General features: G+C 43.2%; 2 protein-coding genes across 4 annotated transcripts in view; one reads left to right on the top strand and one right to left on the bottom strand.

Annotated features, from left to right (window-relative positions):
• Positions 1-144: 144 nt before the first annotated feature.
• On the bottom strand, positions 145-20118 carry STMN3 (stathmin 3). Its single transcript, XM_068913070.1, has 6 exons — positions 20062-20118; positions 13769-13937; positions 2078-2173; positions 1319-1494; positions 733-924; positions 145-548 (listed from the first exon to the last, which is right to left on the bottom strand). Exons 2-6 carry the CDS (start codon positions 13785-13787, stop codon positions 489-491), a joined length of 543 nt encoding a protein of 180 aa, XP_068769171.1. The 5' UTR covers positions 13788-13937; positions 20062-20118; the 3' UTR covers positions 145-488.
• A 4-nt stretch (positions 20119-20122) lies between these two features.
• RTEL1 (regulator of telomere elongation helicase 1) overlaps positions 20123-27499 on the top strand; it is a 52244-nt gene continuing 44867 nt past the window's right edge. For 2 of the 3 annotated variants that reach the window (XM_068913062.1, XM_068913063.1), the window contains exons 1-8: positions 20131-20197; positions 20660-20783; positions 22037-22235; positions 22595-22688; positions 23813-23894; positions 24502-24562; positions 25600-25675; positions 26373-26457. In XM_068913062.1, coding sequence (XP_068769163.1) covers positions 20682-20783; positions 22037-22235; positions 22595-22688; positions 23813-23894; positions 24502-24562; positions 25600-25675; positions 26373-26457 — 699 coding nt within the window. In that variant the 5' untranslated portion in view covers positions 20131-20197; positions 20660-20681. Of the gene's footprint in view, positions 20198-20659; positions 20784-22036; positions 22236-22594; positions 22689-23812; positions 23895-24501; positions 24563-25599; positions 25676-26372; positions 26458-27499 lie in introns of all 3 variants that reach the window. The other variant, XM_068913064.1, reaches the window with a different exon arrangement.

The following is a 27499-nucleotide window of genomic DNA, read 5'->3' as shown; positions in this document are numbered from 1 at the left end:
CCACTGGGAAATAGAGGATCTATTAGTTATACCACTTCATATAAAGAAATGATCACTTACTCCCAATTATTCTCAAACTGATATTTGGCTCAGAGCAAACACCAAGAGTAGTAAAAGCCCCGGATAAGAAATCCGTTATCTCCATGACACTGCTGGTTGAATTTATTAATAACTTAATTCTTTACATCAGTTTAAGAAATATTTTTTAAAAAAGGACAAAATCCCCCCAGGAAGCTGTTTGACTGACTGATTCATTGATTCTATACTTCATGTGAACTAGTTGCTATTCTGCTTAGAAGTCCCTATGATCTGTGAATCCCCACAAGTACAGTTAAGGGTGCGGAGATAGAAGCGTGTAGCTGGGGCACTAACACCAGGGGGAGGGAAGGAATGGAGACCCAAATGTTGCATCTAGACAAACAAAATAAAATGTGTTGGTTGGTTGATTTGTTAACAGGAATCAGGTGCTAGATGTGTAGAAAAGCCCTTTATCCAGAGATCTCCTCCCGCTGTTCCTTGTTCCTGCGAACTTCAGCTGCATGCAGTTCCTGCAAAGACAGGAGACACCACACTAGGTATGGGTATACTCAGGACACATACCTCCCAGTCACGCTCGAGGCAAGCCTATCAAGGTGGCACTGCAAGGACCAGGGCACAAATGGCCCTTCCATTGCCGTGGGGCCCCCGACCTTGCCCGCTCCCGAAGTGCCAGGCTGCGAGCCGCGCACTCGCCTTCTCGCGGAGCCGCTCCCTCAAGGCAGCGAGGTGTGCTTCACGGATCTCCCTGCTCAGCTCCATCTTGTAGTTGAGCTTCTCCTCAGCCAGCCGGCTGAAGTTGTTGTTCTCCTCCAGAGCCTTGTGGAGCACCTCCCGCTCGTGTTCTCGTTTCTCCGCCAGCTGCTTCAGCACCTGCGCTTCCTGGGTCTGAGGGAAAGCAACATCACAGAAAAATGCTTAAGGGACAGGATACACACTTTGAGCGTATGACCAACAATTACATCTCCTACAGCATCAGCTGGTAAGAATTTCAGCCCATAGCAAGGTCACACATACTAGATCAGAGGGGACTCCATATAACTATGCACTTTTAAGAACAGGAGGAAGATTATAATCAAGTTTAATTTCCTGCCTAAAACAGGCTGCAGAATTTCACTCAGTGACTCCTATGTCTCACTCAACAATTTACAGATGAATAAGAATACGTGTCAGAACACTATTTCCACTCATTTTAGATTCCTCTTGATAAGACATTTTTAGGGCTTGGTGCAGTTAGCACCGGTCACACAAAAGTCACTGCTTTTACAGAATATCTCCTTACCTTCCTCCTCTCCTCTGCAGCCTCCAGCCTCCTCTGCAGCTCCTCCAGGGACAGATCCTTCTTCTTGGGGGGAGAGGAAAGGATTGGGCTCTCGGGAGACAAATCTGAAGGAGACTTCAGGATCACTTCAAAGCTCTGGCCTGATGCCCTCTTATCCAGCTGCTTCACCTCCATATCTTTGTGAAAAAATAAAAAACAGGAGCTCTGTGTACCTGTGACACTCAGGAGAACGTTAATTCTCAGGAGGTGTTAATTCCCCTGTCCTGCTCAAACTCCCACTTGGGTGATTTTGTTCCATCTCCAAAACTGTCTCCAAGTTTCAGCTCAAACTTCCTTACCCTCTGACAAAACTATCCTGTAATACTGCTCTTCATTGGAATATTTGACAATAATGTTCTCATTTTTACTTCCACATTGACACTGTTCTCTTTGTCGGCGAGTAGTGATCAGCTTCAAATTCTCTCTGGTCAACGCATTTAATTTAAAGCCACAGAATAGTTGCAGAAAGGCCATACTGTGTTAACATAGTGTCTGTCACCCCAGTATGAACTAGAGGGCCTCTGCAAGCAGTTTCTTTCTGGATAAACGTGGGTCACATGTTAATAAAATAAACTATGAAAGAAGACTAAATAGAGACCATGAGTTAAAACACAGATTGCTTCTCCAGGATGGGACAGCTCAGCGTGCTGAAGAGCTCCCATGTTCACCGAAGCTGCTGTCAGGGAGGATTTGCAAACAATTTTATAGCACAATATGTACCTCCATACTGGTAGATGGTATTAGGATGCGGCTGGGTGTGGAAACAGGAGCAGATGAGAGAGAGCAGGGACAGCTCCTTCATTTTCTCCTTGTAGGCTAAAAAAAAAAAAAAGAAGTAGTAATGAGAAAAGTCTAATAGCAATGCCAGGTCTTTTTCATGGAAAAAAAGAGGCAAGTAGACACAAGAAAGCCCATTTTTAACTACCAGACTCTATGGAGGCTTTCCCAGGCTGCCATAGGTTGCTAAAACATCCCCAGGGATTGTCTGTTCTAGAATAGCTAGCTGCTGGTGTAGCAAATACCATGGGGAGACACACATTAGGATTTTACCATTTCCAGAGATAAAAGTTCCTGCGGAGGGTTTTCCCTCCAAAGGAGCTGATAAGCTTCAGCACTAGTTAACCATACAGTGACAGCTACCCGAATCATTCCTCCATTCCACTTCCACACTCAGAGGTAAGAATGATGCCCGCCAGAGCCTAGAAACATTTCTCAACTCGTGGTGCAATCTCAATATTTCACAATTCAGCATTTCTGACCAAGGATCAAGAGGAAAGATGCAGTCAGGTAAGTGGAGAACAGATGGAGACTTGAGAAAAGAAGGGGGGAACTGCTGTAACCCACCTTCTTATCTACAGAAGCAGATAAGAGAGGGCATAAGAGGATTCTTTCACCATCTTGGCCATTCCAGGCAGAGGTTGCTACTGGTCTGCAATTACAGTAAACGCTGTCCCCACAACCTTCTGTGAAAGACAGTGAAATACACAATCCTTTTATCTCTTCTGCTGTGAGCACTCAAGTTTGCTTATCATTCCTGTGACCAGAGGATGCACTGCAGCATCCTCAGTGATCACAAGTGCACCAAGCTGCTACTCGAGTGAGAACAACGCAGCTTGCAGGGAGTCTTCCTTCCAGCACCATCTTCACCTCCATTCTTGGAGTTTAGCCATTTAAAATAATGAACTGTTAGCATATACTTGACGAAGAACCTCACAATAGAAGAAAGACTTAAAAACTGAAAGGTGCTCTGTCAGGCTTTCAAGCTCTTTCTAACATTGCTGTAACCCTCACAGCATCACTGCTATGAGGATCAGGGCTGAGAGGAGGGGGAGAATCCAGGCATCATGACTCCAGCTCCTTGCTCGGACTACGACACTTTTCTCAGCCTGTCAAGGCCACAGCAAGAGAGACCTAAAGGATGGTGACCCTCCTTCAAGCTTCGAACACAAGCTCACTTTCTTTAGGAGGCTATCCCACCAGACTGAGTAACTTTACTAACAAAGCCTTGAATCCCAGCTGAAGACTACCTCCAGGAGCAGCTGTTACTGCAGCCCCTGGCACTGGAGCCAGCAGGATGCCATGGGTCAGCAGCTGATGGCTCAGCAGCAGGTTCTGCCATCTCATCGACACTGGAGACCTTGAGGCTCTGCACTGGGCTGACTCCCTGGGGGATGCGCAGGGAGAGTCTGCACAGCTGTGTGTTTCTGCTGACCCTGCTCTGAGCCCTTTCGCGCTGCTCTTCTTCCTGCCTCCACCTCATGGCACAGATGTTCTGGTTTCCAGTCTTTGCCCTGCTTCTGGATTTCCCATATGTCCTTGTGCTTCTGACCTTGGTTTGTCCCTTGGTTACTGAGCTTCTGCTCTGACCTAGAACTCCCGCCAGAGACAAGTCTGCAGCCCAGCAGCCAACACCACATTCATTTTGTAGCAAGACCCTCTGCCAGGCAGGGAAAGAGAAGACCCCTTCCCTTAGGAGACAGTTTGGAGAGGCACTTGCAGACCAGGGAATCAGCAGGAACCAGCCTGCACGTTTCCAAAGAGTCAATCTTGTTTAGCAAGAGGGATAACTTTCCAGTTAACCCCCAAACGTTGTAATATGAAGAGGCATTAGAGGTAGATGAGAACTGAAAAACAATGCTGTGCCCTACATCCCCTCTGGAACACCCTTCAGATTGTCTCCTCTGCCTTCCTGTAAGTACTCTGGTTTTTAAAAGAACTAACAGGTTTTAGATGATATGAAGGACAGCAGAGGAACGCGTATTCAGTTTGTTCTATATGCCTACTTTGTACTTACATTTATTTTCCCTTCTAGGTAAAGAACTTCATCATAATTAACAACCTCCTTTTGCTAACCCACAGTGCCTGCAGCTCAAATCTTTATAACACTTTTCAATTTGCTTCCCATTCTAATTCTAATACCCTTCCCAGTTCTGCTCACTATTTAGATGCATACCAAATAGGAATAGTTTACATCAGCAGTGCAAGCTAAAGAGTAGAACATCTTTGATTTTGTTCTTAATCAAAAGGCCTTTGGAAAACCTCTGAGAACGCTGTACTGTGCTAGAGGTGGTGGCATGCAGCACTGAGCTAATAACGTCTCGTCCTCCGGACTAGAAGAGAGACTGTATCACTTAACAGAAACAAACCAAGCACTGAGGTCCTTGCTGTACCATTATGCCTGGTCCTGGGCGAAACTAAGGCATTAAGCAGATGGGCCACATCCTTGACCTACTGGTTTAAGCACTTCAGTGCTTTGTTTTTCACTATCTGAACTTCAGTAGCTCTCCCTGGTGTTGGTTTCATGGTTCTCTGTGTAGATGAGTGCACGCTGCAGCCACTGCCTTTCAGGTCTGTTGTAGTGATTTCTCTTTTTAACAGCTGCCTCCATTCCATCGGGATTTTTCCTGTCCCGCTTTCCCTTCTGCAGAACAAACTGACTGTCCCTCTCTGACAATTAAAATGAAAAGGAGAGAGAGGACAAATGGGCACCGCTTCGCTGAACTGCGGCCAGCTCTTTAATGAGCTAGGAAAGTGGTGTGCATCCTTCTCTCAGCACTGGTGCCTGCAGCTGCACCCTGGCGCCAGCCATCAGACGCAATTAGCTGCATGCAGGCACATGGGTCGGGGGAGCAGGGCTGGGGTCTGCTGGCTCCAGAGGCCTTCCACGAAGGAAGGCACAGGGGGAAGAGCCCCGACCTGCTGGGCAGCCCTCACTGCTGGACACAGTCCACTCCAGCCTGGCCGCTGCAGGACGGGGGAAGCAGCAGGAACGGCGAGAGTGGACTGAGACCTCTCGGCCTCAGGAAGGTCCGTTCAGCTCCGCCCCGGCCCGGCAGCCCCCGGCCCCGGGGACCCCCGCCGGCCCCCGGCCCGGGAGCTGTCCGTTCAGCACCGCCGCCCCCGAAGCGCGCCCCCCCCCGGCGCGGAGCTGTCCGTTCAGCACCGCCTAAGGGCCCAAGGCAGCGCCGAGGCCGGGGGCTTCCAAAGGAAGAGAGAGAAGAACCCCCATTCCCGAAAAAAAATAATCGCCCCCGACTCACACCCCGGAAAACCCACCGCCTCTGCTCCAGCTGTCAAACCCATGAGACCCAGAAGCTGCCACAGTGATGCCCTCGTCCTCCTGTGCTTTTGATCTGAAGCTTTCAGTGGCAAACAGTAGGTGGCATTTGCATCTGCTATACAGTGTCTGTAATGCACTTATTAGGCTAAAATAAGCAAAGGCATCGTGAAAGGACAGGCAGATCCCGATCTGACGCTGTGAAGGAGATTGGAAGCTGAATCAGCTTGTCACCAGGGGCTTCCTCTGATGTAGGGCTGGAGCATCATCCTGCTCACTGCTTTTTACCCGTTGACGTCGAGGGTAGACTGACCCAATTCGAATAGGAACTGTTCTAAGCTGTCCTAGGGCAAGTTCAGACCCTAGTTGCCTTCAGGATCAGGAGAGTGGAAAGGTGAATTTCTCACTATCCCCTGCATTCTCGAACAGGCATAACTTAGTTGAACCAGGGTTCCAGCTCCAGTATTTTCAAAAGAGAATGTCTGAGCCTTTTCACGAACACATGCTGGTATAGCCAGGCATTTTCTGTATTTATTCCATCAGAAAAAAAGCCCTTTGGGAAAACGGGTTTTCCTAACACTCTAGGGAGATCCTTTCAACAATTTCAAAGAATTGGAGGTAGACAGTTACATAAATTTCCTAGTAAAGCTGGCCATGTTCTCTTTCGCCCTGAAATCCTTTATCTAATTTGTTCCCTCAATTTTAGACGGATCTCCTTGGTAGAATATACAGACAAGGGAGGGAAATAATCAAAAGCCAAATATCTGATGCACCTGCCCAGCATGCAAGGTCCTCTCTCTAAAGTGATGTAGCATATTCTAGATTTCTAGCCCCTTCCCAAGGTATCAGAGCTTATATGCATCCCCAGGCGGGGCTCAGAACCTCTCAACACAGCACAGGGGTCAGCAAAAAGAAAACACACACCAACTGACCCCCTTTCCCTCACAGAACAAATGGCAGGCAGGGTCTATCTGACAGAGACTGTGTGCAATGATACGTCTGCCAGATGCCAGAGAGGATTCTGGCAGAATTTTTTAGTGAATGGGTAGTATGGACATTTACACTTCCAAGAGACTGGAAAATCTGAAAGTCTACATTAGACCTTATAAATACAATATGCTATGATTCAAGCGCCATACTATAAGGACTTGGCTAGAGCTCTCTTCAATTTGACTTGTTTGTTCTCCTCTGTCTGCCCTCTGTCTATGTGCCTTTACAATGAGGAAGGCAAGCTCTTTGGAGTAAGAATAAGGCTTTACGCTGCATTTGGGAAAGGACTGCTACATTTGGGAGGCTACAGAAAAATAAGTGCATTAATGAATAATCAGATTGCTAAAGTACACCTCCTTTTAGAACTGGTCTTGGATTCAGTGTCAGACTTTTTCCATATGTTTCTGTATGATCCCTTGACAGATTTCCATTTTGCTCAGCAGGAGAGGATTTATAATCTAGCAAATAAAAGTATGGAACATGCCCTCTGAGTCACTATTTAAGGTTCTGTGTCAACAAAGACTAACCCCAAGATCTCCTGAAGCAAGACTTTTCCCATTCACAGCTGTATCAGAAAAAGCATTCTTAAAACTTCCAGGGGATGAAAAGACCAGCATCGCAAACCTCAGCGTTGACTACTTTACTTCAGGAGTATCTGCACTTGTATTTGCCCATAGATATGAGCTTGGAGGACACGTATGTGTTCCAGTGGAAAAAATCCCTGCAACAAGACATGACAGTTGGCTGGCCAGAGTATGATATGGTGAGCCAGTCCCCGCCAGGAAAGACTGTATAATCTCCAGGGCACAGATTTACACATTTTGAGAATAGTTAAACAGAAGAGCAGAACTCTTTGTTTAAGCATCTACTTGCATAGATGCTTAAATAAAGTTCTTCTAAGTTAGTAAAAATAAATTACTAACTTAGTAAAAATAAATTTGTTCAGCTTAGAGTGAACAAATATTGTATATTTGTATAAATTAACCAGGTTGTCTGACTCCATTAAAAAAGTGTTATAGGCTTAAAGATCAGAAACTCAAAAAAGCCACAGAGGATGAAGAACTCGCACACTTATGAGCAGCAATTGCAAAGGAACATTATACCAAAGCATCACTTTGGTCTCAGAGGTGCACGCAAGAGTTTTGCCTTGCCTACAGACAGAGAAATAGGGCAGCCAGCTCACTGCACAGACTAAGCTATGACATTTTATCTCAAGTATAAATGATTGATATTTTACTTTTCAGACAAATACTACAATAGGAAGACAGGTAGCAAGTTCATTCACTCTGGTATGCTCTTCACCACTACGTCATCAAACTTCACTGCTTTAGTATCAGGATTGGGGTGAAACATTGCAAATAGCTGAGTTTTGCAAATTAAGAAGTGAATAAACTGCAAGAGGTATAGAAAGTATGTCAGAGTCTCATCCTGTAAAGTGTAGTAACCTTGGGTTTTATTGTCTTCACAGGACCTTGGGTGTAATAGCTACAATGCTATCTAAAAAGGTGCAGTCAATCCTTCAACACCTGTGAATATTTACGCACGGTAACCAGCACACTCTGATCCTGCTCTGTTCACGTTCCATTGCATACCCAGTGCAATAATTAATATCAGTAATTAAAATTTTTCATCTAACTTTTAGCTATAGTGTATATATTGCATGGGCAAAATCACTTCTGCCCTGTTGCAAGGAGAGAATAAGGTAGATTACCCGGATCTTCAGTCAAACCAAGCTACCAAAAAGGGCAGAGCACTATCAGTTTGCTCTCTCTCAAGTGACTCACTTCCTGAGCACCCTCTAGTGCTATTTAGTATATACTGCATTTTCTTATTCCTACTGCTTGACATGTGCGGTATACAGCATCCATGGAAAGTGTTTATCTCCAAGTTAACCCCTGGAGACACTATTCAGCTGCTCTCTGAGTGACTGTGGTACAGGAAATGGAGCTTGTAGCTGGGGAAGGGTGCGGTACGCAAGCAATGGGAACGGTCTTCTCGCTTGTGATGTGCTTGGACTCACCAGCAGTAACCCGTCAGTGAGAAGTTTCATTCTTTGCCTCCTAACTAGGTAAAATTAAACCATAAACTGTTTGAACAGCCTGTCTTTTTGTTAGGTGTTTAACGAGGTCCAGCAAAATGGAGCTAGGCCATTCAGGCACAACACCAATATAGAGTAATTCATAACAAACCAGAGGCATAGCAAGACTAATTTATGTGAATTCAGACAACTAAAACGGATGAGACCGAATGTGCTATATTTGATAGCAAGGTCAAAGGAAGGTTATTATAAGAAAACTACCTGTGTTGCAAAGATAATTTTGGGGAAATAAGAGTTGCTTCCATAAATAAAATTACACCATGATAAAAATGAGAAAAGTCAAATATTATAAATAGCCAAAGCACAAACAGAAAACAAAGAAATGAGAGAGACAGAGAATCAAGAGTCTTTCAGCACAAAAAAATGTAATGCCACACATACAGCAAAAGCAAGCATAATCCTCAAAAAGTTTTGAGAGTATAATAGACTGCACATATTCTCGCCTGGTAAGAATATTAGCATAATACTATATAACAGCGAGTTCTTCATTCCAGTCTAACACACTTTTCTTCTTTTGATCCAAAAAAACAGTTGATTTAACAGCTCAGGAAGAGACCTCCCGTGCCTAGAAAAACTCCTTACAGTGTCCGGGTGCGTTAGCACTAAGATTAAACCCCAGCTCTTTTTTCCCCCCTTCCAATTCTGGTAAAGGAAATGTAGGCCTGGAGCTCACAACACAGAAATCTGCAGTAAGGGCAGGAACAGGAACCAATAAAAACCAATGGGATTCCTCAGGGACAAGGGTGATGCAGCTCCATTTGTATTGAAAAGGGAAGACAAAGCGTAGCAGTTCTCTAGTGGCTTTGTTTCAGATCAGCTGCTGTATACCACATTGATGTCACACACCATTTTAGCTGCTCACTATGGGATTCAATGCCCAGAAGTTACTGTGGGCTGATGTGGACTCGCTCATGAGAATAGGCAGATGCAAGGGCTACTTTACCTTCTGTTGGGCATCTGCTAAACTATCACCCAGAAAAGGTTTCAAATCACCTGGCTCCTTTCCTCCTAGGTTTCATTTGCAGCTCATGTGCACCACATCAACCCATATTATGCGCAACCAATAGACTGGCAAATCACTCACGCTATTATATTTGAAGATGTGGGCTGCCTCCAGGAAAACAACAAGGGAAATCTCTTTTGCTGGCTCAGTGACGGAGAAAGAGTCAAGCTGTGAAGCAGAGACCTAGCAGCCTGGGGTGGGTGGGTGATTGACTGTCAGGGTATGATTCATGGAAGGAAAGAAGCATGGACTGGGTTGTTTGATAAAGCAGATGAAGAAGCCAAAATGGAGGGAGCATTCCTGAATGTTTGTGGGCAAACATAGATCCAGATTGTCAGGCTCAGCTGAGACAAGAGCTACAAAAGGAGATGGGGATCGGATAAGCCAGAAGTTAATGAGACAGTTAAGGATAGGAGTCCAATGCCATGATCTGTCACAGATACAGATAGGCTGTATGACCACAGACTAATCATTTGATTTCTTTGGCTCTTTCCTTTGGCTCTTTCCTTTCCATTAAATGGGGATTATTGTACTTGCCCATTATACAGAGATATTATTTGTATAAACACCATCAGAGAATATAAAATTCTCAAGTGTGACACTGAAAGTGTGCAAGTACCCTGAACGAATAAAAGGACTGTTCTGAAATATGCTGAGCAGCTCTCCACTAGTTCACATTTGTCAAAGCACTACAGCACATGCACATGGTATGTGACCACTCTCTGGCTCTTTTGTATTTCTAAGTCACAGCCAAAGATCTGACTGTCAATTAAACTTCCCTCTGAATAGGAGATTTTTTTCCCCATCTAGGTTTATACCTAAAAGAATAAAGCACATGTTATAAGGAGAATGGGGAGGAAGAAGTTCTAAGGGAATGGCTCAGAGGGTTAAGGGGTTCTTGGTTAACTTTAGGGGAACATGGTATAGAACATTTGGTGAGCTCGAAATTCCCTCCAAGTGTCATAATCAAGAATCATTAGCCCAGTTCATCTGAAGGTGTGAAGATGCAAACCACGCTGCTGCCCACACAGTTGTCACACAGGTCTTACATTGACTCTTTAGAAGATCTTGTCTGCAGACTTTCCAATTGCTACATCACATCACTAAATCTCAGCTTTTCCTTTGCAGAAGGAGAATATATTCATTTGATAAAGCAATGCATTCACCAGATCTTAACCAATATTGAAATACTCCAAGAAAGGGCACTTCTGAAGTATCTGAGGGATCCTTCCCCACAGAATCTATAAGATACCATCAGTAAAGATATGATTTGTATTTTAGAAAAAACAAACATTTTCCAAGGATTTAGATCCCTTGGTCGGATACAGCTGTAGAAAAGAAAAATGCCTAACGTGTATTCTCTTGGCTTGTGAGACTGAAGTCCCAATAAAAGTACCATGATTTTCTAGTACAGGCCATGTATATTCCATCAATACCTGAAGAGAAAAAAAATATAAAGTAATTTCTTGAGAACACAGAGAGATGGAAAGATTAGACAGAAAGGACTGACTGGGCTTGTGTCCTGCATCAGTAGTAGAGGTGACAATTTGGCAGTGCTGTATGGTGTCCACCAGTATAGCCTAGAAAAGAGATTAAGGGGATAATCCAGACCTACACAATCATACAATTCTCACATTTCAACCTAGGAGGGAACCTGTGATCTGTCAAGGCACATTTACCACATGATGTCCAGTTGTGAGGCCTAGAATGACAAACCAGTGTTTTATCTTGGCTCCACCTTCTCAGACATGCGTATATCCGAGAAAAGCCCATGAGGCTTTCATGTTACTGCATCCTTTCGTAATCCTTAAGAAAGGCCACTGGTACTCATCTGTCTGTTTATCCAACCCAGATACCTATGGATGATGGTAAAAGTTATATAGCCTGGCAGAATTCACACAGACTCCCCTTTTCAAGTATGCAATAGGATAACACCTTGTCCAGATGATCTCAGGAGAAGGTGCAAGAGCTCTGCCCCTGCAAGGTCTGCCAGAACAGCATGGCCATCACTGCAGCTGAGCCTGCAGTGAGCATGCGCCGCTGCTTCCTCTGCTTGATCACCGAAAACAACAATTGTCAGGAGAAAACGCCTGAGGTGGCAAATAGAAAATAGAGATGACTGGTGGGTTGGGGAGGCAAGAACCATTTCTTTTCATCTCAAATTGATTTGTTTGTTTAAACAAACTCGAGAAATTCTTCCCAAGGGGGATAAGCCCATGGGCATCAGCTGCAGAATATCGCAGCTCTCTCCTTTCAGCACAGATTTGCTTTTGCTGGGGTAAAAGAAGAAAATAAAGAAGAACGAAGACAAGACTTTTTCCTTCATTTACAGGATTTGCTTGCTTTTTTCCTCTTGCCTTTGCAGTGTACTTTCTATTCCTGCTATAAATGCAATAGCTAATGGGAAGCTGCTCCCTGCAAAGCCAGCTGGGCGAGGCTCAGTCTGGCTCCTTTCCTCAGCAAATGCTTTCTCTAGTCTTTTTCCTCCTGCCACAACACTGGTTTCCCATGACTTCTCTACTCTTTGAAACTACTGGCTTGACTGAGCCAAAAGGAAATGTGCTTTTTCTGAAGCACACTCTTCATCATGATTCTAAGTCTCCTTTGACAGGAAAACTGCAGAAGGTGAAATATGCCATAGATGTATGGTGGGTCAGGAGGGCAAGAATGCACCAAATGAAAAATGCATCTTGTGTCTATGTGTGTTTCATCCACCACTCAGTCATGTCAAGTTCGACGCAACCTTGGTTTAGATGGCTAGTAAGTCTGATCTCTCCTCCCACCCCCACTTTGCAAATTAGATCCAATCCCATTCTGTAGGAAAGGAAGACAGATGGGTGGGACCTTCAGAGCATGCACTGACACACACACTCATTGACAGAGGGGTACTCACACAAATATATACAATAGCTGAAGATTTTCTATCATATAGACACATTTTTACAATGCTCCTTTTTCATTTCCTAATTGCATGCAAAGCCTACTCTGGATAAGCTGCACCCGTACCCACCCCCCTCTCCGCCACCTCCCATCTTTCTGTCCCTTTCTTGTTGCTTTTACTGATCTTTTAGAAGCAGAACGGAATAGAAAATGCACAGCAGGAAACACAGGAAAAAGCCAGTGAGAGAAGCAAGAAACATTGCCTAGTAACCTTCTGGATGGTTCACTGGCTGGGAGGGGGCACAAAGCAGTACTCACTTTTCCTTTTTGTCTTCTATTCCTATTCAGACCTATATCCTAGCCCTCTAGGATTTAGCTTCACCCACCCAAGTCCCTCTCTAAAGCACTACAGAATTAAGAGCAGTTTTAGGAAAGAACCTTTTATTTAAAAAAAAAAAAGACAAAAGAAAAACCCTCAAAACCCACCCACTGTTCATTGTATCATTTCAGACTTTTCTTCTCCTCCAAGTTCCCAGTTCCACCCATTTCAATCCCTCCTCCCCAGGAAAAAGTGGCAAGACTCATCTTTGGGGAACAGTTTCACTGAAGAAATACAGCATCCTCATAGCAGATTGGCAAACTGCAGCCAAATCTGGCCCTTGGAGCCAGGTTCCCTGGGCTGCGAGGACAGCATGCAGCAGTGCTATTATTCCCATTATTACTGCAGGAGGGAGGAAGGGCTTCCCTTGCAGCATTTGATTTCACTCAACGCCATCAGAGGACCGCTCCCCTGTATCATTGTCTAATGAAGAAATGCAAGCTGTGGAAAAAATGTAAGGATGGGAAGCTCTGAGAATACACAGAAACCCATCCAGGTTTTTCTGATTTTGGGTTTTGAGGGATTTTTAAGGTATTACTGTCAATTTCTTGCCAGTGTCTTTCTTTCCATGATCCATTTGGGAAATATAAGATCTTCACAAAACAAAATGTAATTTCCAGTTTCTCTGCATCCAACCACCACCCAGTAAGCAGGTTTTGCAGGTTTTTCTTAGGAAAAAAATCTGTATTGTGTTACAAAAAAAAAACCATTAATGGACATGCAACAGCATCTTCTTATGGTGCAAATGTGAGGTCAGGAATATTTTAAATTGGCATGTTTATCACATGTGCATTCATATTAAAATAAAAAGCCCACCTGCTATCTCGCATCAGAGGGGTGTGTGTATGGGGGAGGAAGAGGAACAATGCTGCCATACCAGCCGTCTCTTCATCAGAGAACTCCCCAAAAAAGGAAGGAAAAAATCCCTTACAATAACAATAGAAAATAAAAACGATCATTCTATAAGAGCGTTGATTGCAAAACCCCAAAGATTTCTGTCCTACCTGAGACGGTGCTGGCCATGCTGCTGAGGTGGGAGCCGAGAAGACAGTGTAGGCGCTGCAGAAGCAGGAGTGCAGGGAGGCTGCGGAGGTGCTGCAATGCTGCGGGGAGGGAAGAACTGACTCAGCTGGAGGGGGCTGCAGCCATCGGAGGCAGGGAGAGGCTGGAGAGCTGGGAGAAGGGGTGGAAAGAAAAAGAAGGGTCACTAGTTCAGAATATTAATGAGCATATCAGGCCTCCTTTCCTGGGTGGCTTTGACGCCAGATCCCTCCCAGTTAGACTGCCTGCCAGAAATACAGACCCACCGAGGGGGAGGGGGAGAAGACACACCCAGACAGGGCTCTGGCAAAAGATGGTTTTTTCCTCCTCTTCCTCCCTTTCTTGTCTGCTCTAGACAGGCTAAATTGCTTTTTCCCTTGTCTGTTGAAAGCAAAAGTGAGCAGATTCACTGTTTTTTTTTTTTTTTTAAACAAGCTATTCTAAGGCAGTAACAACCCACAGGGCCATGTCTGGGGTTTGGCTTAGCTAGGCAGAGAAGTAAAACCCAAACCCCAAACCTTGCAGCAGTTTTAGACAAACAGCAAAGGAAGGAGTGATCCCAGACAGGCTCAGCATCTTTAGGCACGCTTTTTTTGCACCTTCAGTGGGACACACAAGGGGTAACTCTACTGCAGTCAGGAGGTGAAACTGCTGCAAAAGTAGATGAGGAAGAGCAGAACGGAGCCCTCTGAATTCAATGGGACTTTTCTGGGGTTTTTTTCCCTCAGGTATCAGGACCTTCTGTTTTTCCATTTTTTTTTCTTTTACACTTCCTATCATCTCTCCTTTTGTGGCTGTTGCCAGGGGGCAATACCTCTGCTTTTTAAGGATGTATCACATGCACATTTAGGACTAAGGAAACCTCCCCAGTTCCTACGAACTGCTGCAGGTACCCTTATATTATTCATTCAGCCACAGCTGCACACACCCCACCTCGATTTTTCATCAGACAGACTTCACCTCAGTGGCTGCGGTCGCTCACACGAGACTCCCATGCAATCCTTCCAGCCATTGGCCCTTTCATGCTACACGTTATTCTGCTGGCTGCACATACCCTTTTACTGAAAACATCCCCAAATTATCCAACGTGCTGCAATGCAGACACTCCCAAACAATTCCAGCAGCTGCAGGGAACTACAGGTTGTTCAAGTTGCTGCAGGCATTCTGGCTTAACCAGGGGTAGGAGCCACAAACAGTGCCTACTGATTCAATTAAAAAGTCAGGGATTTTCCTTTTTTTCCTCAAATTTTACCTCCCATCTCTAAGTGTCCTACTCTCTCAAAACCATAAAAGGAAAAGCCTCTTTACCATTGACAAGAATTACTAGGGAAAATCAAGTCTAATTCAGAAGTATATTAGCAGTATGCATAACATTTCAGTGTATGTTTGGAACAGCAGTCTTTTTAGTCCAACCGGACAACTAACTGCTTTCTGTTCTATCCAAGGCCTATTTTATAGTTGCACCTCTCTCTGCTTTCTTCTTGGGTTGAAACTCTAAGATTTTTATAGGTTAAAACCTTCTTCCCTATTTTAAACATAATTATCATTTCAAGTTGTCCCTGTTTTCTACTAGGGAGCGTTTGAAGGCGCCGAGTATTTTTTTCGTGACAGCGATTAGGGAAAACTGGTGAGTATTCTCCTAATGCGTCCTTTGCCTTCATCACATGGGACATCTAACCAGGCAGATAGTTATGAAATAATGGATTTTCAAAGAGAACCAGTAGAGAAGTTGGTTTTGTAGCATGCAATTCTTTCACTACTTCACTATAAATATTTTTAATATTTTTAACAATTAAACATCCTTAGAGGTCGTGTGCCACAGGAAGGCTTCTTCCAATAACTCATACTTTCTTTTCAGAAAAAAAGACAAACAAACCAGTTTACAAGAGTATATACATGCAAACTGTTAAGGGTGGCTCGTCTATTAATTTTGAAGAACAGAAATGTCTTTTGGAACCAAAGAAAGAAAAATCACGACCTGATAGAGAAAACTATCTCCTCAATACACAACACATCCCCAAATCAGAGACCCATAGTAATCCTCCTTGTGTTTCATTATAGGAGACAGTCGTCTAGGGCAACAGTTCACAAAGGAAGATTTGCAGGCTGTGGCTGTTACAAGAAGGGTTACAGGCATGGCAGAACCACACTTCTTTATATTATTATTTGTGGCTCTAAGTCTTGCACAAGTAGGGCTTCCAAGAAGAAACATTTGGGAAAAAATTAATCTAGTGACTAACGAAATAAGGTTGAAGGATGACAAACACCTAGTCTAAAAGGAAAAGCACGGATTGCCATATATTACTCTAATACAACAGTGTAGGTATGGCAATAGTGCAGCCATGAGACCTTCCAGTACCATTTGCAGTCTCAAGAAGCTAGGAGAAGCTGACTTAGTTGGCATGAAATAATAAAAATCCCACATAGGGCAGCAATTAACCCTCCTCAAATTATTAAATAACAGTCGAGAATGGAGATAAAGACGGTCATTGTCAAGCAAGAAAGCTATCTGAGCCCAGCCTGAAGTAACTGCAACTGAGAAAGAGAAACCAGTGATAACAACATCAGCACTAAATCAGGAAAATGTTTCCCTAAGGCAAGGGAAACAACAGAGTTATTCTGAACGTTTCCTCTTTGGTATCTATCATGTGCATCTGCGAAACGAGGCCAAACTGTGCAAAGGATCTGGATCATGAGGAAGAGGAGGAGATGTATTAATTTAGTCACTTAAAAGTGTAAAGCAAGCTAGGAATTCAGGTCACCACAGAGTCTGCTCAGTTAGAACTGGTCAAGGTTGTACAAAAAAAGTTAGCAGTGCAAAACGAGATAACTGACTGAGGAACAACAACTGGTAAAGAATAGAAAATTTTGAGCACGTGAAGCTGTGTCTAGTTCTGGCTTCAACCATGATTTGTCACGTGGCTTTCACCAAGTCACTAATCTCATCTGCTTCAGTTTCCTCATCATAAAATGGGTATTTCATTATCCACCTAATAACAGGATGATTGTGATTAAAATTTGAGTGCCAAAGAGAAAGCAGTTTTACTTCATGTATTTCCCAACAGTAAAAAGACAGCAGGGCTCGGGATTATCTGGATTCAAAGGAATCAAATAATTATATGGTCAAACAAAAGTTTTAGATGGTTACCATGGGAACCATTACATGTCCTCAGAAGGACAATGAATGGCAACTTAATCCTCTTGTATCTAAAAGGAGAAAAATGCATGAATAGCAGTGGTCTCACGGTTGGTCACCGCTGCTCTTCAATGTATTCGGTCCTGTTCCTCAAGATTCTTGCTTGTCAAGGAGGAGAAATCCTGCATGGGTGCCCCCCCCCCCCCAAACAAAAGTGAAAATTACTCTCCTTGTACTTCTGCATTCTACAAGCTTTCTACTTACAGGATTCTCTGCGTAGTGAGGTTCAGCCACTCACACATCCACTTCCCTACAGAGTTTTAGGATTATCTTCTGCAAGATTTTTCTTTTGTACATTTTTTCCTTATAGACATGTTTTACTTTCTGTTGCCCACTTCAAATGAAAACTAGTTCATCCAAGATCTTCACCATCTACTAATGTGAGAAAGCACTGTGTGGAACCTCTGGTAGGCTGCACTGCCTATAGGACGGATCAGCATGAAGAAGCCATTAATGGTACAGGGACTGGCCTGTCATTATCCTCCATGCCACTCCAAAAATTCTCCTCTTTCCCCTCCTTTTCCCTCCCCAAACCCATGGCTTATACAATCGCAGGTTTTATCCTAGGGAGCTAAATCCCAGAATGAGAACCCAGGAATGAGAATGATGTCCGTACGTGTATGTGACAACAATGTTCTGGCTTTAGTAAACCTCTAACATTCTCTTCCAACTTGAATGAGGAATAAATCTTTCTCTTTAAACTTACAAGATTTTGTTTGCTCTCTTCCCAGTTTTTAGAAGAAATTGGTGAAGCAATGATAAAAACAGACTGGATGATGCTGGCACTGCAGACTTGGTCAAGTAAGGTAAATGGTGCAGAGAAATAACCCTCCAGAGCGATAAACAGCACTCAGCCAGTGCTGAGTCATATCTTTCCCTGGACAATAGCGCACCTGCTGAATCATATTCCTTTTTGGGTTTGGGAACTTTCCAACTCTTCTCCCTCTAAGGTAACACTGCTTAAATCAACGTTACTTAAATAGTAGTGAAAATAATCTGATTTTACACAACATTTATATTCCTCTTCAAAGCATGAAACATACATTTACAGGGAACAATGACAGAAAAGGCAGGGAATATTCAATAGGTTTATGGCCAGTTTTAAACCTTTATTCTCCATTACAAATACCTTATCCCACACCTTCACAGCATCCCATCAGTTCCTACAAACTCATTTCTTTTGCAGTTTAGTCTTGTATGACTGGTATCAAGTGAAAGAGTTAATACGTTCAGAGATATGAACAAAATCGCTTGTTACATTTTGTGTTGAGCACAGTGAAGAACAAAAGGAGTAACTCAAAATCAAATGACACCAAAAGACTGTATTTTAACGCTCTCAAACCGTAAAAAAACAAGGACTGTTTGAATGACTTTTCTGCAATTATTCAAAATCAAGTCTGACATATCAAACAACCTTAGACGTTCTGTCCTTAGCAACATTTTCCTTAGGCATTCTTCAATTACAGATGCCCCACTCCACAAACAACTGTCTTTTCTCACAGACATACAAGAATATAGAAAACTTATTATGCCTGAGGTATAGCGACCCATATTAATAGAGTACTCCCAATCACACCTTATTAAGTTCAGCTTTGTATTGCAAGAGCTGGAAAACTGAGGCTTATAAACCACAGAACAACTGCTAGCACCCAACTCCAGTGTGCTTTGTTGTACTTCTGTAGCCTACTAGCTACAATTCAAAACAGCTTACAGACAGACAAGTTCAGCTCGGGGAGATTCAAGACTGGTAACCAAAAGAGCAGGATATGTAAGCTTCGCTATCTGAATTCTTGGAAGACACAGAATATACCAGAAGTTTGAGATCAGATGGCACAATACACTCACATTTAAGGTCACATTTTTTCTTCTCTTGAAATATTAGAATACTTCTACATACAGACATTACCCCTTGCAACTTGGTAAGGGCATTTGTAAAGTTTCAGTAATACGACGCTACATCCTGTTTTACACTTATATAGTAACCATCTAACAGCGTAGGAACTTGAAATGACTTACAGGGAGATGTGGTGTGTGATAAAAGATTTTCTTCTACCTTCTTCCTTATATAATTGCGTAAAATATGATTTTGCAAAATTTTGTGATCCAGGCAAACCACGTCCATTTATTCAAATAGTTGGATGGCTTGCTAGAATCTTACAAGCACTGGCTCATCCATCATTCCAGAACGGTTCAGAATTCATTACAGTCACATAGGGGTGGAACCCACCCTTAGTCTGAGCAATTGAAATTCCAGCACAGCCATTCCAGGCCACATGCACTGACATAAAGACAGGAAACTGAAGGCTGAAAGGAAAGCAGAGAACGAAGGAGCAGGACATTCATCCCTAACGATACCCATCAGAATTCAGATACCCATCAGAATTCACTACTGTTTGCGATGCAGAGACTGCAAGGCGCAATATAATGAAATAAAACCCCTTGTACTGAGAGCATGGAGAGTTTCAACACAGAATCCCGTAGGAGTCTGCGTTCTCCCTGTAGGCACTACCACCGGAGGGTGGCAGACAGGCGGCATAAAGCAGAACGGTGTGCTGGAGAGAAAAACTGGTCAAGGAGATGACCTCCTACATAGGCCCCCTGGCCTTTCATGAAAGAGAGGGAGAGAAATCCGGCCTCAACCAGCTACCGTGAAGGAGCACTCAGACGCTTAGGGGGAACCCAGCAGGTTTAAAAAAGCATGAGAAACGTCACCGTTTTGCTGCTTTTTGCAAGCAAACGGTCTATCTACCGCCTCTTTGCGGCCAGGCTTCCCGCACTAGGACGGAAAGGAGAAGCAGCTGGGGGGCCCGAAGCGCTTCCCGACTTTCCCGCTGCCATCACGCAGCTCCCGCTGCGGAGCGGCCCCCCGGCCCCGGCTCCTGCCCGGGACCTGCTCCGTACTGCCGGCCTCAGGCAGGGCCTAACCTGGCCCCACAGCCCCGCCGCCGCGCACGGGGTGGGGGGGGTGAGAGGGAGGTCGCCAGCCCCCTGCCAGCGCCGCCGCGCGGGCGGCACCGCGAGCGGCGGCAAACGGGCCCCGCCGCCACAGCCGGGGCCTACCGGGCCCCGCCGCTCGCCGCCCCGTTCCCGTGGCAACGCCGCAAGCCTCGCGAGAGCGGGCGCGGCGGAAGTGACGCGGCGGAAGGAGCCCGGGCACGTGACGCAGGCGCGGGGATTCTGAACGGTGGCGCGCGAGGTGAGGCTGCGGCGGCGCCCGCGTCCCCATGGCAACCGGGGGGAGCGGCGGGGGGGGGTCTCGGCGGCGCGGGCAGGGCCGAGGGAGGCTCCGCCGGTGCCACCGGGGCGCCCGGGTGCCGGAGGGTGGGCGCAGCGAGGGGCGCTGTCAGGGAAGCGGCCCTGTCCTGGGAAGGGCCTGTGAGGGCCGCGGGGAAGCACCGGGGTCCGGCCCCCCCGGGGAACGTGAACGTGGCGGCCGGGTCCTCCGGTGAGCCCGCTGCGCCGGGCCCCTGCGCGCCCCGCCCGGGCTGCGGAGCGGATTTGCTGCTAACGTGTTAGAGGCCCCGATTTTGTGAGGGGGAGACGGGCCATTTCGGGCGCTTGTTATGCAAACGAGCATCCGGCTCATTGCTCGAGGCGCTGTCGGGCGCGCGGGCTCCTCCTAGCGTCGTGTTACTGCAGATCACGCGCATGCCCTTAGTTTCAGGTGCCTTGCGGAAAACATGCCTAAGGTTACTCTAAATGGCATCACCGTGGATTTTCCTTTCCAACCGTACAAGTGCCAGGAAGCGTACATGGCCAAAGTGCTCGAGTGTCTGCAGAAGGTGAGTGCTGGGAGGTGCCGGCGGCGTGCTGCTCCTTGCAGCCAAGGGGCTCTGGCGCAGCAGTTTTTCCTCTGCTAAAATTTAATTCTTGACTGTGTTACAAGTCAGATCTACAGCAGCTTAGTTCCTAGGTGTATCTTAGTTCATTTACTACGCGTATCTCATTTCTAGCTGTGAAAAGGGGTTCCTTAAAAAAGGAGTCATGATTCAAGTTTACTTCTTGTTGTCTGTATACTGCCTTTTTCAATTTTTTCTGATTTTATTTGTAATTTTATTTTAGTATACAGTTATTAAAAACCCAGAAATGGGCAAGTGTTGTATCTCTCAGTAGAAATGAGGACAGGCTATTTCTGCCTAATGTGGGAAAAGGAAGAAAAATTAAGGAAGTAGTTCTTATGTTCGTGCACTCTATCCTTAGAAGTTTTGCTTTTGTATTGTTAGTGAATTGTACTATTAGTGTAAGTTGCCCTTCTAGCTACGATAATGTAATCTTACTGAATGAATGTCAAATAAGGAATGGTTTTTACAATAGTTATTTTTGTTCTGGAATTGGTAAACACGATCTCCAAGGTCCTTGCTTCTTCTGAGAGATGAAACAGAAGCTTAGGCTTTCCATGATAGCTCAGCATTCCTCAGGATCATAGGCAAGGGCTTGGTCCTTCTCATGTGGTAGTAAAACTTATATAAGCCTGTTACATGAATAAATTCTTTTAGTGTGCTTACCATGATTTGTCTCAGCTGTGCAAGCTCACCTGTTATTTATAATGCAGTTTGTGAAAACACTTGGAAATTGGAATGTCCAGTAGAGCTAGATATTTAGAAATGGACCTGCTTGCCAAACTTTCTGCTGAAACTATGTCTAGATTTTGTGATGCAGGATATAGTCATCGTTCTAGGGAAAATAAGCATTCTATAATCTAAGAATCAATTTCTATTTTTTGGAGTAATTTCTAATATTTGTGTGCCTTTTATGCTGAAATGTGATGCATTCTATTTAGCAGAGGCATTTTCCATCCTTATAGTAAATAAAGGATAACAGTTGTCTCTGGATTTTAGCCTGAGTTTCACTGAGCTGATTAGAGGTCACAGGTCTTGCATGTAAAAACTTTGTGGGGTATGTGTTTCTGTCATATGGTATACTTTCCTGCATAGTGAATTCTCTTTTACTGGGAAAATGCTGTACTGCACGATGATCTATTCTAGTTGAATATCCAATATACTCATTTTTTTCATTCTATTTCTTTTCAATAAAGAAGGTAAATGGCATTCTGGAGAGCCCTACAGGCACAGGAAAGACACTGTGCCTTCTGTGTTCCACTCTGGCTTGGCGGGAACACTTTAAAGATACTATTTCAGCCCGCAAAATTGCACAACGTATGAACGGAGTGGAGCTCTTTCCTGACAGACCCATGTCATCCTGGGGCAATGCTGCTGTGGATGCTGATGTCCCAGGTAAGTACGTTTTATCGCTCCCACTGAGCATAAAATCAGGAATGTTAATGAACGCTTTTGACTTTACCTATCTCTTACAATGAGTATATAGTCATAAAAGCTATGGAAGCATTGTTTGGCAGCTGAAGCACAATTTCGTACTATTTCATAGGTTTTTAAAGGTGTCTTATGTATTTTTAATTTTCTTAGAACATTAGAAATCTCTTTAGCTCATTTCTTTTGTGTGAGTAGTTAGATGATAAAATTTCTTGCTGCCTCTATAAAACAAATTGTTACAATGGCACCACAGGGAAGGGAGACTAATGATATCTTTAGTTCTTTCTCTGCTAATAATTTTTTTTTTCCTCTCTATGTAACAGCTTATTACACTGACGTTCCTAAAATAATTTATGCCTCCAGAACTCACTCACAACTTACGCAAGTCATTAATGAATTAAAGAACACAGTCTACAGGTAAATATGATTATGATACTGCTTCTATCCCAAGAAAAAGGGGAGGAACCCAGCTATTTCAATAAGTATTTGAATTTGTGTGGATGAATGTATAAAACAATTGATACCGACTGAAATGCAGTTCTCTTAATGTGCATGTATAGAACCTGGATTTCTTTGATTTTTTTTTTTTTTTTTTTTGTGATCCCCCCCCCCCCACCCCCAATAGTTCACAGCTTTTCTTTTCTTATCATCTCCTTCTATCTTAGAATTTTCTGAATTCACTCTGGTTCTGGTTCTCCACTTATATTTACTTCTGAAATTCCAGGTGGGAGGAAGCGCGGAGGATTTTTTTTTTTTCCCCTATCTCCTTAAATCCTATAAGCTTTTTCTGAACTTGAGACAAAAGAATTCATTAGATTGCTGTGGGTTTTTTGGCTCGGGGAGAGTAAATTTTTCCAGTTTACATATGTGAATAGAACACACTGTTATTGTTCCTCCAAGTAGTACTAGTTTGTGAAACTCCATGGTGGTGTGTTTTTAATATTTCTGTAAGGCAGTGGGAAGTCATTATAAAGCTGAACTCCTTATGTTTGTGTTTTTGCTATGCCAATGTGTGTTGTAGTTGTCAACTGTTGACAGGTCAATGTGCTGACTGAACTCTTTGTGCAGGTAGTAATCATTTGCTTATATGCTTATTTTGCAGATACAGCCTTGTAATAAGCAAAAAAGTATTGTGAACGACTGTAGTGCGTTGGTTCTTGTCCTGATCTTAGATTAAAAATCACTGACACCTGCAGAATAGCTTGTAATGGGTGAGAGGACCCAGATTATTTGACTGAACTGGCATAAAAGAATTCAGATTTTGTAGTGGATGATGTAAGCTGCTACTTATGACCTTCCACAGTAAACTGCTGCTTGTTACTTCCTGTTGTTACTAGGAGAAAGAACACCATAAAGTCAAAGAACGTATAGTTGTTACAGAGTAGTTTTACTTACCATCTGATTCTGACCCTCATTTTGTTGCTTCTCTATCTCATGAGCCCTTCACATTTGACTTACTATGCCCAAGCTAGACACATACAACAGTATTTTCCTTTCTTGCCTTGTTTTTAGTATCAGCTTTGTGTATTCTGTTTTTATAGGCCAAAGATATGTGTTTTGGGTTCCAGAGAGCAGCTTTGCATCAATCCTGAGGTGAAGCGACAGGAGAGCAACCACGTGCAGGTGAGAACACAGCCTTGCAAATATGGGTAGCGTGAACATGCAATTTTTTGTTCTGGTGTATGGTATGTAATTCTTAACCTTGACGTTAAGCTTCGCTACCAGTGACTGTGTGAAAGATGCTATTTTTCCACACTTCTTGAGGAACTGATACGGTTTCTAGTTTTGTTAGTGCAAAACTTAATTCTGAGTCTTTGGTAGCACTTATGAGCCAGAGAAGGATGTGATTATGTAGAACCTGAGAGTTAAGTTGATAGTTTGCAGTTTACTTCCTGGTCTGCCTCTCAAGTGTTTTTCGAGTGTTTTAAAATCATGCTTCTGTGATTGATATACCTGCTGTTTTTACTAGTAATGTTAAAGATTACTCTTTTTACAAAGTACTAGTGGCAAAATATAACCAAATTTCCTCTTGCCATGTGAGTGTTCTGTGCTACATAAGAGTGTGACTTTTAGGTGGACACAGGGACACATGATTTTAGAGCTAAAAAACTGAGACTACCATTTATTAATTATCTGGTGTTACAGAAAGCTGATAGTTCTTCACCTCTTAACTCACCTTTCAGTGTTTCAGAAGCTGTGCTGCTCTACTAAAATATACTCTGTTTTACAGATTTACATGTGCCGAATGAAAGTGATGGCTCATACTTGTCATTTCTATAACAATGTGGAAGGTGAGTTTGGCTGTAGGAGTAAAGCCCTTTCTTTTTGGAGAGGGAGATCTTTGTGAGGCAGGTAAAGAAGTTTGAAAGAGCTGGCAGAATCTGCTTCTGTGTGTATGTGTGTATTTTATATCTATCTATATATATGTATATGGATGATGCTTTGCTCTAGGTGTTTTTTTTTTTTATTTTAAGCCTTTTGTTGTTCTAACAAGGGACTAATGTCTTTCAAGAATGAAATGTTACCCCAGTCAGGTTCATCTGCTTCTTAACAACTAGGGCCAAATTCTGTCATTTGTAATACAGAATGCAATTGGAATGAAAACCAGAAACCTTTGCTATTAGCTCGATGTTCGTTAGTTGGAAAGAACTGAGAAGAATTTTGAAGTTGTAGGTAATCAGATTATAGTGCTGCCAGTTTAATACGTATTAAAAAAATACAATTCCGGAGGATATTGAGATGTCTCCATTAGAAGCAGACATAGTGCCATGGTGTTGGTTATTGGAGAGCTCTGATTCAGATACTGTAATTCTTGTTGTCTGTATTTAACTGAGATGAACTGAAGCTGGAACAGAATCACGGAATAGTTGAGGTTGGAAGGGACCTCTGGAGATCATCTAGTCCAACCCCCCTTCCTGCTCAAGCAGGGAAAAGTGCTACAAGGTTCCATATGGGAACACAGAGCCTGTATAGAAGAGAAGAGTAAATTAACTTTGATTAATCTGATACATTCTAGGCTAAGAAAAGTATGATTCCAGTTTCAAACAAATTGGAGGATAAACATAAAGAGGGGAGAGGTATTATTTGGGAGAAGGGACGCTGTTGACGCAAGAACAACTGTGGATAACTTAGCCACGAAAAAATTAGGCTTGGAATGAGGAGAAGATTCTGAATTGTTAGGGCTACTAGGCGCTTTGTGGGTGTACGTTGCAGCTGGTAACCTTGCAGGTGGAAGAGAGAAAGTCAGTGCACCTAGAAAGAATTACAGTATCTTTGTGTGATTCCTTTACATAACCATGTGGTTGTAGCATTCTAATGTTTTTCACAGAGAAGAGTACAGAGAAAGAACTGATTGACTCCATCATGGATATTGAAGACTTGGTTAAAAATGGGAACAAGCACAGGTAAATGTTCCTCTCTGACCTTCCTCCTCCTCTTTTGTGAAAACTATTTATCTGTTTATTAATACCTTGGTATGAACTTGACACACGCCAAAGTAGCGGAGCAATGACGAGAGCAAAGCGGAGTGGCAAAATAACGTTGCACAGAGATAGCTTTCAACAAATATATATGTGCACTAAGCCTTTAACTTCTGTTACTCTAGTTTTCATTATGTAGTAGTATATTTCAGGCCTTATTTGTGTAAAGACTGAATCGAATCAGAATGAGGCTCACCTGATTCTCTCTTGAGTAGAGGCTGCCAATATCATTTGATATGGCAAATCGTATTGCAGTTTTGTTTCAGATCTAAGGGGACAGGATAACTGACTCGTTGAGGTTTAATAGTCTAGTCCAGCATCCGCTTCTGGCCTAAAGGGGAGAAAAAATAATGCGCTAATGAATGTCACTCTTTTTCCGTTTCGCTCTTTGTTTTTGAGCTGCACAACTTGGCATTTTTGACACTTGTTACTAGCGATGCTGAACTGGGCCCATATGAGTAGAGCTAACCATCTGCCCTAAAATCTAATGTGCCAGTTTCAACTCATTAAGCAGTTGATTAGAAATCCTTGAGAGTCTGAAATACAATACGTGAATGTGGACTGTACTTTAATGTTTTGGCAGCTATTACTTTATAGTTTGTGTTATTCTTTTTTAAAACAGAGCTTGTCCTTATTATCTCTCTCGGAGCCTGAAGCAGCAAGCAGATATTATTTTTATGCCTTACAACTATTTGCTAGACTCAAAGGTAATATATACCTGTATTTCCAAGTGCAATTGTTCTTCTGTTGATCTTGTATTGGCTTCTAGTGGATAAACTCTAAAGAAACGATGCATAGCAAACAAATGTATTGTATGATACACTTCAAAACTAATCAAAATCCAATTCAAACTCGGAACCGAGGGCCCTTTTGTATTTTTCCTTGTAAAGTTCTTTCCCACAGTTAAATTTTTTCTGTTTTAGTTTTTTTGTTGTTTGTTTGAAACTGAGCTCTTTGCAATGTTAGAGAATTAGCTTTGCAGAACGTGATGCCCTTCTTGTTTGGTTATGTTTACCTTCTGAATATAAGTCTTCGGTCACATACTATGCAGTGCTTTTTGCACACGTGCTGAAACAATTTTGTTTCTGCAGCCGCTAGAAGCCACCTGGCTTCTGGAATAAGGAAACCTGGTTGGCAGAAATTGAATGTCCCTCTTGAGGAGAGTTGCTGGCTTTGTAAAAGCTGCTATAATAAGTTCGCTGTATTTCATGGATAGAAAATGAAACCTTTGAAACCTCTGAGGAAACAAATTACTGACATCTGCATACAACTCAGAATAATTAATGAGTCACAGTAGGAGCTAGATAACATCCCATTGTGTTTTGTTGTTGTAGCAAACATTTAAAAAATTTAAAAATATTTTCTGGCTACCCTAAGCAAGGAAGCATTGTGAAGTGAAGCTAAATGATACAGTATAGTCTGGGGCGTTGTCATAGCATCCTCTTCTTGCAAAGATGATACAAACGTGAATTTATAAAAACAAGCCAAAAAAGCCTCTTTCTCACCCCGCTTCCCCGCCAATCCCTATTGGCAAAAGTCAAGAATGAAGTTTAATTCTGATAAACTTGTGCCTCCTAATATGGTACAAATATTTTCTTCTTTATTACAATTTCAGTTGTAAACTCTGTAAACTTTTGTGTGAGTGCATTTCATCACTTTCACTTCCAGAGAAAACAATTTTGTGATTTACATATTAGATAGCCACAGCAATTATCTACTATTTCCCGGGAAAATTGTAACCAAAACATA

The sequence above is a fragment of the Struthio camelus genome, chromosome 18 (assembly GCF_040807025.1).
Source record: "Struthio camelus isolate bStrCam1 chromosome 18, bStrCam1.hap1, whole genome shotgun sequence".
In the NCBI taxonomy this organism is placed as follows: domain Eukaryota; kingdom Metazoa; phylum Chordata; class Aves; order Struthioniformes; family Struthionidae; genus Struthio; species Struthio camelus.
The sequence above is the reverse complement of the archived record's forward strand: the minus strand, read 5'-3'. Positions and strand labels throughout refer to the sequence as shown.

Coding starts and splice junctions, on each gene's coding strand:
- STMN3 (XM_068913070.1), bottom strand. Junction 1,495..2,077: donor TACCATCTACCAGTATGGAG/GTACATATTGTG, acceptor TTTTTCACAAAG/ATATGGAGGTGAAGCAGCTG. Junction 549..732: donor GGGAGCGGCTCCGCGAGAAG/GCGAGTGCGCGG, acceptor CTGTCTTTGCAG/GAACTGCATGCAGCTGAAGT.